The 13,683-nt window shown below is 44.8% G+C and overlaps 2 protein-coding genes across 5 annotated transcripts in view; one reads left to right on the forward strand and one right to left on the reverse strand.

Annotated features, from left to right (window-relative positions):
- The window catches only part of CA5A (carbonic anhydrase 5A), a 30,154-nt gene that overhangs the window by 2,138 nt on the left and 14,333 nt on the right, over positions 1–13,683 (forward strand). Inside the window, exon 1 of one of the 2 annotated variants that reach the window (XM_083513784.1) lies at positions 11,612–11,842. The exons of the other annotated variant lie outside the window; for it this stretch is intronic. Coding sequence (XP_083369910.1) covers positions 11,698–11,842 — 145 coding nt within the window. The 5' untranslated portion in view covers positions 11,612–11,697. Of the gene's footprint in view, positions 1–11,611; positions 11,843–13,683 lie in introns of those variants that run through there. 2 annotated transcript variants of the gene reach the window in all.
- LOC310711647 (E3 ubiquitin-protein ligase TRIM17-like) lies at positions 1,864–11,789 on the reverse strand. 3 transcript variants are annotated; one of them, XR_014528557.1, is made up of 5 exons: positions 10,328–11,789; positions 9,183–9,605; positions 8,569–8,664; positions 6,664–6,846; positions 1,864–2,174 (listed from the first exon to the last, which is right to left on the reverse strand). XR_014528557.1 is itself a non-coding variant. In XM_083513850.1 (4 exons), the coding sequence occupies exons 1-4, from the start codon at positions 10,379–10,381 to the stop codon at positions 6,838–6,840; spliced, it is 582 nt and encodes a 193-aa protein (XP_083369976.1). In that variant the 5' UTR covers positions 10,382–11,124; the 3' UTR covers positions 6,039–6,837. The 3 variants fall into 3 exon arrangements, 2 of the variants coding, with proteins under 2 accessions (XP_083369976.1, XP_083369977.1); XM_083513850.1 differs by lacking the exon at positions 1,864–2,174 and having other exon boundaries at positions 6,039–6,846; positions 10,328–11,124; XM_083513851.1 differs by lacking the exon at positions 1,864–2,174 and having other exon boundaries at positions 6,039–6,846; positions 9,183–9,601; positions 10,717–10,735.

Genomic DNA, 13,683 nt, shown 5'->3' on the forward strand with positions numbered 1-13,683 from the left:
CCTAACAAAGGTAATGCTGACTGTGGGGTTTGGAATGTTGCCTAGAAAAGATTAACCTGCTAAAACTACTTTTGAATAGAAAACAATATCAAGCTTTTTAAGGACTCCTGCAACTTAAGGAGCAAAATATACAATTTCTAACCATAAAAGGCACAGAATTTCATAATTTCTGTGCTATTCTCCATCATTCCAGCCTCCCCCCACTGAGGCACAATTATTGCCAGATCTTTTTAACGCTAAAGCAAATCCGCAGGAAATTTTGAGTCATTTATTCCCATCTTAGTACATGGTATGACTCAGAAGTGTGTCTGTAACAGGGAGTTTCCCCTTTCTGGCCTTTCAAAATGTTTTCTGAAACCAATGCTATCAGCCTAAAAAAACTCACTTTCCATGCCCTGCTCTCAGCGCCAGAGTTTTATTCAAGAAGCACAGGTTATTATGTGATATATACAGTATATAGCTAGCTATAATGATGATTAAAAGCAACACATCTTCTCATTTTTGCAGCCTGATCCTTTGCATGCTTACTCAGAACTATATTTCAGTGATTTCAATTAAATTTACTCCCAAATGAGCGTTCTTAGGTGTGTAGGCTCATTGAGCCAAGCCCGTGACAACCTTTATCTTGATCACTTTCACAAGGCCCTGTAAGTCACTATTCCACTCCTGTTTTATAGGTGAGGAACTGAGGAGGCTGGTCCATCAGGGCGGGGGTTGCTAAGTGGGTATTTTGTTTCTGTTGTGAATACACTTGACATGGTCAAATTTATTTGTGTGAACTAATAGGGGCCCCCAGGTGGACTGCACACAGGGTACCACAGATCATAAAGCCACCACTGGTGGTCTGACTCACTGTATGTTCCAAACATAAAAGAGTAAAAAAAGTAGAGCAGCATCCATGGTGCAAAGGCCTCCTGAAATAAATCCATTTGAACCTGATGCCTGAAATTTTCACTCTCAGATCCATCCAGCCCTGTATTCCCTTTCCCATAGCATCCAAGGCAGATAATTCCATACACCCACATGACCTAGATTTTCTCTGAGCACTCTCCAAAGACCAGCATGTCCAATGCAGGCCACATTTACACTAATCCAAGAAGTTTGACTTGATCCACCCCTTGTTGTCTTTTCCAACCTGGTGATCTCTAGATGGTTTGGATTTTTGTCCATTTTCTCCCAATACTTCAGCCTAACAAGCAGCTCAGCCGGATCCGCAATATATCATCCCCACTTTCAGAACAATTTGTTCCTGCATTCTGCCCACCTGGCACTTCTATTTCAAGCACATTTTGGGCAGGAGAAAACAACTTTGCCCTCCCTGTCTTCAGGCAACCAAGTGACAGTCAGATGCCTCCAGGCAGACAATGTGATTATACTGCACAGCCAACCCCACCCACCTCTGTTGTTTGTTATCCTAAGTCAGCCTTCCCCAGCACAGAGCCCTCCAGATGTTTTGGACTAGAACTCCCATCAGTCCCAGCCATTGCAGCCATATGATGTTGGGACTGATGAGAGCTGTAAAGGTAAAGGGACCCCTGACTATTAGGTCGAGTCGTGACCAACTCTGGGGTTGCAGCGCTTATCTCGCTTTATTGGCCAAGGGAGCCGGCGTACAGCTTCCAAGTCATGTGGCCAGCATGACTAAGCCGCTTCTGGCAAACCAGAGCAGCGCACGGAAACACCGTTCCTATTTATCTACTTGCACCCTGATGTGCTTTCGAACTGCTAGGTTGGCAGGAGCAGGGACCGAGCAACGGGAGCTCACCCCGTCACGGGGATTTGAACCACCGACCTTCTAATCGGCAAGCCCTAGGCTCTGTGGTTTAACCCACAGCGCCACCCGCGTCCCTGTTGATAGGAGCTGTAGTACATAGTATATGAAGAGGACACCAGGCTGCCGAAGGCTGTCCTTAGCCACACCTGGGTCTGTTGGACCTAATAAAAGAGGCACTGAGATCATGGGAATACAAGCACTGTTGATGTGCTGGATGTTGTCGTGGTTCCCGGAAGGTATGTCAATCCCTTCTCAGTTCCACTGTCTGGAGGTCACACAATGTTAATAGGAACTTTAAAGCATTTTTTAAAAAGCGCACCTGCTTTTCAGCCAAAAAAAGGCCTCCAGAGTGGTTTCCAGATGTCAGTGATAAGACAGTCCCTGCCCTCAGGCTTACTATCTAAAAGACATGAGACAAAAAGAAAAAGATTTGGCAAGGGCACAGAGGAGGGCAAAGGCAAACTTGGTGCTTGAAGATGGGGGTAGAGAGTGACTTGTATTGCAAATGGGTGTTCAGATCTCCTGTATCACATCATTACATCACTTGGATATCAGCTGTGCTTGGATGTAAAAAGGCCCTGTAGAAACTGCCCTTCATACCACCCCTATCTATGCTGAGTGGGGTCAGGAATGGCATCAGCCCTGAGTCATCCTACATGCAGCTTCTGAATTCATATGTTTATGTCCTCTCTCCTCTTTCATATTTCACAGGCAATGCTGCATAACAAGTTTCAGACACAGTCCAGTGCACCTTCAGATAGGGATTTTTTTTGCAGGGGGAGGGGTGAAAATACCTTCTGTATTTATTCCTTGTTGAGGCCTGAAAGGGATTAAAGCCTTAGTCAACTGAAGCTGGCAATTTCCTGGTTCGAAAGAGTGACATCCTCCCAAACAGAACTCTGCCAAGCAAACAGATTATGCCGATTATGGCAAGATGCGTCTCAGCGAGAAAATGTGCTTATTGTTCTTTGTACAGCGCACCTAGCGCCTTCCTGGCCTTCACAGGCAAAAAGAGAAAGGTCCTTGCCCGCAAGGAGTTTATGTATTGAATAACATAATTTGGGGTGGGTGAACTATAGTATCTTTGCCCCACTATAGTTGAGTCCCTGTGGCAGACACTTTCTGAACTTTCTGAAGTGATCCCACTTCAATAGATGCATGGAGTGTTACTCTTGCTTTTCACGTATATTATACAAATCAGGAATGGAGAAACTTTTTGGGGAACTAACTTGCAGACCAACTTTTACAGGTGGGTGGGACAATCAACTTGCCAATCACATGATGTCACTACTACCACATGATGGACAGGTGGGTTTTCCCTTGTCAAAATCCATTGCAGACCCCTTGATCCTCTCTAAACAAAGGGGTGGGACGGGACTGCACAACAGTTTCTCCAACCCATTTAAAGATCACTGCTGAAGTGGCAACCTAGCGCAGAAACTATCTACAAGACAGACAGGTTATTTGGGTTTTGTTTTTAAAGAGGCAGATTGGATGGGTAGGGAATAGGGATGATTTGAAATATTTATGGCACTGGGAGGAGATGTTGGGGATACAAAACCACCTATATTGGTTTGGACATGCATATGAAGGAGACAAAACAACAAAGAAGCAACATATTCAGCCATATAAATTTGTTTTATGTTTGGAAATGTATCACCATGGCAATTATACTAGCTCAGCCTGTAACGAAAAGCCTCTTTGTTAGAAAGGAACAGTTTCCATTTCCCCTGCCCACATCCTATTCAGGGCTTTGTTTATTTTGCTACAAAAACTTTTTTAAAAAAAAGTATTTTCTTTTAAAAAGCACATGCCTCCCCCCCCCCCCCACTATTCTTCACCTCCCCCAAATATTGCAATTTGGATCAGAGTTCTTACTCCAGCGGAAGATTTAATTTAATGCCCTTTCAGATATTTTTTAGCCACAATATTAGGCAAATATGAATTCACATTGACATGGAAAAGTACAGAGAGCTTAAAACACAACTTCACCGAGTCAAGATAATTGTGTGTCATGCTTGAATGTTGACACTGACAAAACACAGCCCCTTATGGAAACTTACAATAGTTCAAGCACGCTACAAACTGAAATCCCTGTTCCCTCCAGGTTGTTTCTTGCCTACTGAAGTTTAAGATGGGGGGGGAATGACCCTCAGAAAGAGCATTAATCGTCCTAATCACCATATTGAGCAGTCTCTCATAAACATAGCCAGTCTTTTCTTTAAAAAAAAAGAAATGTATTATTCTGTCTGCCCTTCACTGTTAACAAGTGCTACTTCTACTTTTGGGGACTTCGGGCCAGACAAATATTACAACATACCCACTGTCTGTATTTGCTATGTTCATTGTTATTATTTAACTCATTTATCCCACCTATTTGCTTCTCTGGCTTTTGGGGGGAACAGATACACCTCCTGCTGCTTTTAGAAAATAATTATTTCTGTTTACTTTCTTTGGAACACCTTCTTTTGCTTGTGCTGTCAGTAAGCAACCTGCCAGATAACACAGAAATCTGTCAGATGGCAAGCAGCCAGGAAAATCAGTACATTCATTGCTTGCTACACGAAGAGGAAAGTTTGTTACTCATGACTTTTTGTTACTGTTTCACACACTCACTATGAAATGGATAATTTTACTAGGTGTGTAGTTTTGAACCACTCTACTGCTACAACTTGTTAATTTCAGTAGTGTGGGCAAAAACCAGTTTCCTGTCTATCCACATGACAAGGGAATCCCAGGAGCGATCATCTGTCCTCAGCTATTTGCGTAGGTAGACAGAACACAACTGCTCTTATCAGTTAATGGTGCAATCCTGCCCTTTCCCTTACTTTTATCCTTAGGCAAACTTTTAAAGCAACATATATTTCAAGCAATAATACAAACGGGTTCCTCTTTTTTAACCTTACATGCTTTTCTTTCAATGTAATCCCTCCCCTTTGATGTTCTTTCCATCCTAAGGAACTGTTCCAACACGTTTTAAAAGCTCTGAATGAATATTCGCTCCATAGGAGCCAGCTCCTAGAGTCCAGGTCCCTTCAGACCCCCTGCTAAAATATTTGAGGGCCCTGGGAGTCTCTTCAAAGGGGTCTCTTCCAGTCCTGGAGAGGCCCATTGGCAACTGAACCTGGGAGACATTCTGCATGCAAAAAGTGCTCTACTACTAGAAGCCCACAAGTGCAGCGCAAAGGCAACAGAAATCCCCTGCTGCTGCTGCCTCTAAGTGTGGAATGTGAAACACAGCAGTCAAGTACAACATTCCTAGAATGAACATGCGAGGGGGTGCTTTGTATGCAGTCATGATAAAATTTCCTGTTTCCTCCTGAGCTGTGACAAACTTCCTCTGCGTGTGGCTAGAGGCCTGTGTGCGTGAGAGAGAAGCCTAATCTGGGCAAGAAGGAGCACACATTCTTCTCTTGCTGTCTTCTTCTCCATTTTGTTTTCCTATGTGTTCGAAGAAGTGGCTGCTCAGTCGCAGTCACTTGGGACTAACTCCTTTATGGGATAGTTCATGTAGATCTGTACTTTTGCAACCTAAGTCTGCCTTCAGGGATCTAACCGTGAACTGAAAGATTGTGAGTAAACTACTTTTATGTTGACTTTCATAAGATTGTCATTTCTATTCTTTTTAAAAGGGACAATAAGGGATCTTACCAGGAATCTTATACAGTGGTACCTCAGGTTAAGTACTTAATTTGTTCCGGAGGTCCGTTCTTAACCTGTTCTTAACCTGAAGCACCACTTTAGCTAATGGGGCCTCCTGCTGCCACCGCGCCGCCTGAGCACGATTTCTGTTCTCATCCTGAAGCAAAGTTCTTAACCTGAGGTACTATTTCTGGGTTAGCAGAGTCTGTAACCTGAAGCGTATGTAACCTGAGGTACCACTGTATTGAGAGGCTCAGACGAGCCTGCAACAAGCAAACCGCTGTGTGTTTAAAGGGGAATATTACTCTGCAAAGATACAGAACTTGCTAACACAAGTTAGGAAGGATATCATTAAACAATATATCCTCTCCTGCCTCCCTGAACATTCCCACACTAAGACCCTGGTCTCCTTGCTTGTTTAATTCACAGAGTTTTGACCAAGTGTTTCTCCCTCCTCCCTCTGCTCGCAATCAGGTCTATGCCCCTGGAGGAAACAACTCCCTCAAACATCATCTGGCTCTGACGACTGAGGGCTAGAGATAAATCTTCTTGCAAGAGCCATCAGGGTGATCATGGAAGAGTTTCTCTTTGATACGCAGCAATTTGATACATTTCTGCTTAGTTTGTTAAAAGCTTTATTTTTATTTTTTCAGTGCTCATATGTAACCAACCCCCCACCCCACCCCAAAAATATATAAGAACAAACCTCAGCAAAGATATGCCACTTGATCAGAATATCTGATAAGCACATAAAAATGCAAGATGGATGAGATGGCATTATAACACATCAGTTCGCTCTAGGAACCATTGTAAGTAAAGGACTCTGGTCACTAAGGTGTATATTTACTCCCTGCCTGAGGTATGTTAAAAAATTGTTCCCAGCAGTTTATTTTAGGGATCAATCCAAACCTCACAAAGCAAGGCTGAAATTAAAGTTCTAAAAAATCCTCTAAAAGTCCAGAGAAAAAAACAGTCTTCTCCCTGGGCAAAAGTGTTAGTTTAGAAGGAATTTAAGAACCTAGAATCAACTAGGTAAACGTAAGTATTAAGGCTTCCTCAACAGAAGCATAGGGTTAGTAACTCAGTATGTGCATTTGAATTCCTGAACAGATCCCTCTACGTGGGAATTTTACATGGGAGTTCAAATGCAAGTTTACAGGTGGGGAGGTGGAGCCTGCCATCTCCCCACCCATGACTGAACACACACATTGAATTATGGGATGGGGCTAAAGTTTCCGAGGACTCACAACCTGGTGGTCCCTCTGTCTTCAGAGTGATGCTCGTGGGAGTTGGATTCCTTTCTGTTTTGTACAACATCAGAGGGTGGACAGGCAGGTTCCAAATCTTTTACGCCTTGCGTCTCACACCCTTAGGGTCCTCAGACAGATTGACAGGGGATAGGGTGCTATGCCTGGGTCCAGTCACATTTTCTGCAGGGCAGAGAAAGAAAAGGAGAAGGATGGGTGAGATCAGGGGATGCAGATTCACAAAACATTCTCTCTTCAAACTTCACATGGATTTGGTCAGAAAGCCTCGCAGAGAGCAGAAAATACTCCCTTCAAGTTAGTAGAGGCAAGTCAAGGACAAAGAGAATGTAGTGGCTAGTTATTAAGATAAACAGTGGTACCTTGATTCTCAAACACCTTGCTACTCAAATGCCTTGGTTCCCAAACACTGAAAACCCGGATGTAAGTGTTCCAGTTTTCAAACGTTTTTTGGAAGCTGAACATCCGATGAGGCTATCGGCTATTGTTTCTGGGCCACCTGCACCAATCAGAAGCTGCACCTTGGTTTTCAAACATTTTGGAAGTCAAACGGACTTCCAAAACAGATTAGGTTTGATGCTTTTGTTTTTGCTATTTATTTTGCGTTTTTGTTTTTAAGGTGAGCAGTTTAATAAAGATCAGGCTTACTAGCTGCTTTGCTTCTCAATATTCTCTGGCTGGCCTCTGTTATTTTTCTCCTACCAGTAGAAAACCTACATAAGGAACCTACATATATGGGCTCTTGGGTACCCCATAAGGGAAAAGGAGCAGTTTTTTCTCACAAAATAAGAAAAAAATTAATTATCATCTACAATACTGTCTTATTTATTTTATAGTACAGTACATTGATTATTGCTTTCATTTTATGGATCAATGGTCTCATTAGATAGTAAAATTCATGTTAAATTGCTGTTTTAGGGGTTGTTTTTAAAAGTCTGGAATGGATTAATCCGTTTTGCATTACTTTCTATGGGAAAGCGCGCCTTGGTTTTGGAACGCTTTGGTTTTGGAACAGACTTCCGGAATGGATTAAGTCTGAGAACCAAGGTACCACTGTATATATTTAACTCCCACAGCTCCAGTAAAAAAGACATAATCCCAGAGCTGGACAGGACAAGATTTATTGATAGTGCCATCTCCCTGTGCAAATGGAAGATCCAGCAACTCAGGGGTCCTCAGAGCACACCAGTGCTTCCCTTTCATTTCGCAATCTCCATGGGCTGCTTCATTTCTGTCTGCGTTCACTAGTAGGAGTGGCCAGATGGACTATGCTTGGTGGGGTGTGTGCATCACCTGGTCTCCAGAGACCTGAAGGTGATTTCCTCTTCGCAGACACTTCCTTAATCACTGCCAGGAAATTACCTTACTTACTCCCTTGTTTTCCTTCCAAGCCTCTTATCAGAAGAAGGGCAGCAACTAACTTAGCCCCGCCACCCATAAAGCCTTTATATCATGAATTAAAGATTGTGGGTGTCAGGGTGATTACTATGAGTACCGTTTGTGCCTGCAGAAGTTTCAGAGTTGACACAGCTTCGTTTACAATCAGAGCACATCCTGCAGCTCCCTGCTAAAATCCTGTAACCTTTCTTACTGCGGATTTTCTGGGGTGGGGTCATTTGTTTCAACCACTTAATACTGAACAGGACAAGTTTAACCTATAAAGTTAAGACCACATAGCAGTGGGGTTTTCATAATTGTTTTCCGTCTGCTTCAGCAGCAAAGGGGAAGCAGAACAGCAGGGAGCACCAAGTGGAAGGAAGTCTTGGGAGGAAGAAATACCTCTTCCCAAGTGGAAGTGGGGCATTGCAGTGCAGTTTCTGCCTGGGGCGGGAAAACAGGAGAGAGGAGCGCCAAGGTTGTGCAAGCTATATAAATCAAAACATTTACCAGCCATTCTGATCTTCCCGGCTCTTGAGTAATTTTGCAGCCCTCAAGGTTCTTCCTCTCTTCCTCCATAGCCTTCAGCTGGGCTTTGGTTTTCTCCTGAACAACAACAACAACAAATAACGATGTTTTTTGCTTTATCAGGGAGATTTCCCCTTTACTTGATTTGTTTGTCCAACCCCCTCCCCCACCCCCAAGTTAAAACAACCCAAGGCCACCTCCACATCTTTATAGGGTGGCAACAAATCCCATTAATGAAGGTCAGAGCTCAGGGGTGGAGCATATATTTTGCATGCAGAAAGTCCTTGGTTCAGTTACAGGCATCTGCAGGTAGGGCTGGGAATGTTCTCCATCTGAAACCCTGGAGAGCTGCTGCCAGCCAGTTCTGAGCCACATGGACACAGGACACTGCCTTATAAGGAGTCAGGCCATTGGTCCATCTAGCTCAGTATTGTCTACACTGACTGGCAGCAGCTTTCTAGGGAGACAGACTGAGTTCTACCTGGAGACTGAACCTCAGACCTTCTGCCTGCAGAGCAGATGCTCTACCACTAAGCTGTGGCCTTTCCCCCAAACAGCCTCAGTATAAGGCAGGTTACAATGTTTGCCTTGCTTACCTTGAGCTCTCGGGCAACCTCCTCCAACAGGGCTACCTTATGGCCGCTGTGCGCCTTGGTCCGTTTACACACCATACAAAGCGGGGCTTCATCATCCTTACAAAAGAACTTCAGGGGCTTCCGATGCCTTTTACACACCTCTCTCCTCCTTTCTGTGCATCTCTCCACCCACAGCTTGACAAGATGGACCACTTTTGCCAGTTGCCAGTTTGGCCTGCTGTCCATTGGCTGAAAGAGTCTCCTACACTCGGGGCAAGCAGAGGCTCCCTCAGATTCAGGCCAGGACTGGACAATGCAAGCTTTGCAGAAATTATGCCCGCAGTCCAACATCACAGGATCTTTGAAATACCCCAGGCAGATGGGACAAGTAATTGCATCAATAAGCTCCTCAAGAGGTCCCTCAGTTGCCATCCTTACTTCTCCCTAGAGGGCAATAACAGCAGGTTGGGTTTCATTTCTGATTTAAAATAGTTCAAGAGCAACAAAAATGGTGGTAGTGGGCAAAACAAAGAGGTCTTACTCATTATAAAGTCCAAATCCACTTTGTTGCAAAACTTACAGAACACAAATGCATTCAAAACTTACAGAGCACAAATTCCTTCCAAACTATCAACATCCAACATATTTTAAGTGACAAGTCTTTTGATGAGGACACTACAAATATTTCATAAGTAGCATATGTTTCAAGTTTACACCATAATTTCAACATAAATTTTTAAAAGTCCACCTAAAAAAAGGTGAAAACAATTCAAGAGTTCGACCAATAAGCCAAACTAAACACAAGTGTTTCATATTATTTTTTTAAACAGGAATTTAGTTGAAGTTACACAGCTACCCAATCCTATACAGTATATGTATTCTTTTAAAAATAAGCGCTAGGGTTTACTCTTAGGTAACTGCACACCAGTTGATAGGATAAGCTTATAAACTTAAGATGACAACCCTGTGCACTTATCTGACAGTAAGTCCCATTGAACTCAGCTTAATTTACTTCTAAGTAAAGATACCTAGGATCACAGTATAACAAATACCTTCTGATGAGGAGTGTCTCTCCCAGAGAAAGAGCCACCATTCTAAACAGCCATGTGCTAAATTTGATCACTATAAATAACCACACTACTTTCTTAATCCAGTAGTTTACTTACAGTTAAACACCACCAAGAAATACTGGAATCCAGACAAAGATCACACCCACACATTTAAAGCACATTACTTTCTGTAAAGAATCCTGGGAACTGTAGCTTGTCCCTTATGGAGCTACAATTCCCAGCATCCTTAACATGAAGCCTGCATGGATTTTATAGTATTCTGAAAGTAAGGGGAACCTTTGGCCCTCTAGATGTTGACAAACCACAACTCCCATCATCCCTGACCACTGAGTATGTTTTCTGGGGCTGTTGGGAATTGTAGTTCTGTAACATCCAGCGAGCCAAAGCTCCCCCACACCTGATCATTGGAGCACCTGTAACCAGTTAGCTCACTAATGAGAGAGTCCTTGCTTATTAGAGGACCTTTCCATATTCAGGTTGTACACCCATCTAGGAGTAAGTCCCACGGGATTCAACTTCTGAGTAGGACTGCACTGTGAATCTTCATTTAACTCTTTGAGGAATTGTGTTCTTAATCTCATTTCCAGGGAAGAAAGGGAGGATCAAATTGTCTGTATGCTTCATTCGCAGTATAAAGTTTTTCTATAGCCCAGAAATGAAAGACTGGGTGTTTGGACGTTAGCCTATATAACGTTGCCTATAAAACAGTAGAAGGGGCAGTTAGTACAGCGTTTTATAGCCCTATAAAACAGCTGCCTATCAACAGCCAGTCAGTGGCTTGAGCAGGCGCAGAGAAACTCCTTTTCCCTCCTTGGGTGAGAGCTCTCGCGTGCCTTTTAAAATCATAGTATTGTAATCATTTAGAAATTTGCATCTGATACACATCTGACATTAGCAAGTGATAATTTTATGCAAATCTCTCCCTCCGCGCGACCCCCGCCATGCCTAAGTGGCCGCCCTCTCTCTCCCACGTTAACACCTCAATCCTTATTGGTGTCTACTCAGGAGTAAGCCCTACACTGAATCCAACGGGGCTTCCTCCCTGAAAGCGCTCCAGGCCATCCGATCATCGGACCGATTAAAAACGTTGCAGCGCCTGGTTATTTCCCTCGCCAAATCTCTTAATAAAATACGCCTCGAGGGGATGGAGGTGCCCCGCTCTTTCCCTTAGGGTTTCTCCAGTGCCACTTGCACCGAAACCTGCGCTTTGCCGGATCGAGCCGGGAAAGTTTCTCTCGCCCGCCAACTCCGGCGCGGAGCGTTTTTGGCGCCTCAGGCGGCGAGCGGGGAAATGACTCTGCAGTCCCTCCCAGGATACTTTCGCCCGCTGGCGGCCGCTGCGCTTTGCCGGGCGGAGATGGTGGGCGAGGCCCCGGAAGGGGCTGGCTCGGCTGGGCCGGCCGAGGACTGAGGGAGCCCTTCGCTTCCAAACAACGCCGCCGCCGCCTTCTCCTACCGCCTCGGCCATGGCTCGTCGTCTCCTGCCGCCGCTGCTCCTCCGCCTCGGCAGGGACCCTCGGCTGAGTCCAGCCGCCCTCCCCGTCCGCCGCGGCGGCGGGGTGAGGCGGTGCAGCTTGGGCGCCTGCGCCTCCTACCGCCTCCGGGACGGCGGTGAGTGACACACCCCGCGGCGACCCCCCCCCCGAAAAGAGGCTCCCCCTCTTCTCTCTGCAGGAACATTCCCTCCCCCCAAAAAGTATGGCCTGTACCTGGAGTCCATAAGGCCCTAATATTTCCCCTTCGCCCCCCCTCCCCATCTCTTTTCCCAGCTGTCCACACCCTGCTTATCATCCCCCTCCCATGTTCCTTTTCTCATTCTCTAATAGCCCCCCCCCACACAATAGTGTTTGCTTTTTGCTTAGTTAGGTACAACCCTAATGTACTATTACAATCTCCCCCCCCCCGCCCAAAACACCCCTCTCAATTCATTCTCCACCTGTCCCCACCTTAAATCTTTTTCATTTCTGATCTGCTTTTTTGAACCCCAGCGACTGTGCCCTTTCCCTAGCACCCCAATATTGTATGATGGATTATTGTGTGGACTGTTTGTTTTGCATTCTGTATACCTTGCTGTTGTGTATATGTACATTATTATAGCATCTGTACCATACCTTTCTCTTAAGGAGTTTCCAAGGCAGCATACATGGTTCTCCTCATTTTATCCTCACAACAGCCCTGGGAGGTAGTGACGGGCTCAAGGTGACCCAGTTGCTACATTACTGAGTTGGGGCTTGAACCCTGGTTTCTCCCAGGCCCTAACTGAACACTCTATTAACAACTACACCATACCAGCTCTCATTAGGTAAAGGAGGAGTTAAAACTTTTTGATAAATTAAATCGCAACACACTTCGCACTGTCCTTCCCAGTTTCTTCCTCACCTGTTTGCACCCACTTAAGAACCCCCTCAAGTCCCAACCTACTAGTCCATGAGCACAGCAAGAGCACAGCAGGGCCTTTAGGAAGTGGCCCCCTTTGGTCTCAGCTGGTCTTTGCAGGGAAATGTCACAGAGCCATATGTCCTGATGCCATCTTGCAAAGGACAGTCTTCTGGGGGAGGGGATGTATAATGTGGGGTGACCCAAATGCACACCCCTAGTTCCTTATTTGTTGTTCACATCTGGGGTCCCCATATACTTTTCAGCATTGTGCAAATGCAACAGTTGATTGGAAAAATGGATCATGGATTTATCTCATAGGGGACAGTCCCCTAGTCATGGGGTTGTATGATATGATATGAGGATAGTGGAACTGGTTTGGCTGAACTAGGTGCTGGCACCTCAGGATATAGAATGGATTGCAAGAGATGGGCTGGGGTGTAGTGCTGAATGTTAGCATTGCACATGGCGCTGCTGAAATTTGAGAGCCCAAAAGTCTGCCACTTGTTGGAAGTCTCCCTCAACCATGCTCCATACTCAGTTGTCAGACTTTTCTCCCCAAAGCAGCTTTCCTTTCCTTTGCACTGACATCCAGGCTTCCTTGGGAATTGTGCTGATATTTAGCAGTGGCAGGAAAGACCACAGATTAGGGAATGATGTGACAGAGTATCTGTTGAAAGCAATTGCATTAAAATCAGTGCAGAAACCTAAAAGAATTATTGGAGAATGCAAAGGTGTTGACTACAGTGTGAGGGAGCATCAGGTTCAGGGTGGTGTTAAAGTGCAAATCTAGTTGTGGCTTCTCTGTGTGAATCTGAATTGCAACTGTTTATTACTTTCATTGATAACTTTTGGAAGCAGGCTGGCTTGGAATATGGTTGCCGGCTGGAACGCTGTCACCAGGGTCAAGAGAAGTACTTCAGGCGAGCTGAAGAGCTTCCCATCGCTTGGTGGGATGTTTTGAATTTTCATGCGTTGTTGTAAACTGCTTTTGAAACTCCCCTTCGTTTCAGAACTGGGCAAGTGTTGTTTTGCAGCCAAAGGCCCCCTGGACATGCAGAACAACTTGGAGAATT

Source organism: Podarcis liolepis, assembly GCF_965112155.1.
Source record: "Podarcis liolepis genome assembly, chromosome: 7".
Lineage (NCBI taxonomy): Eukaryota > Metazoa > Chordata > Lepidosauria > Squamata > Lacertidae > Podarcis > Podarcis liolepis.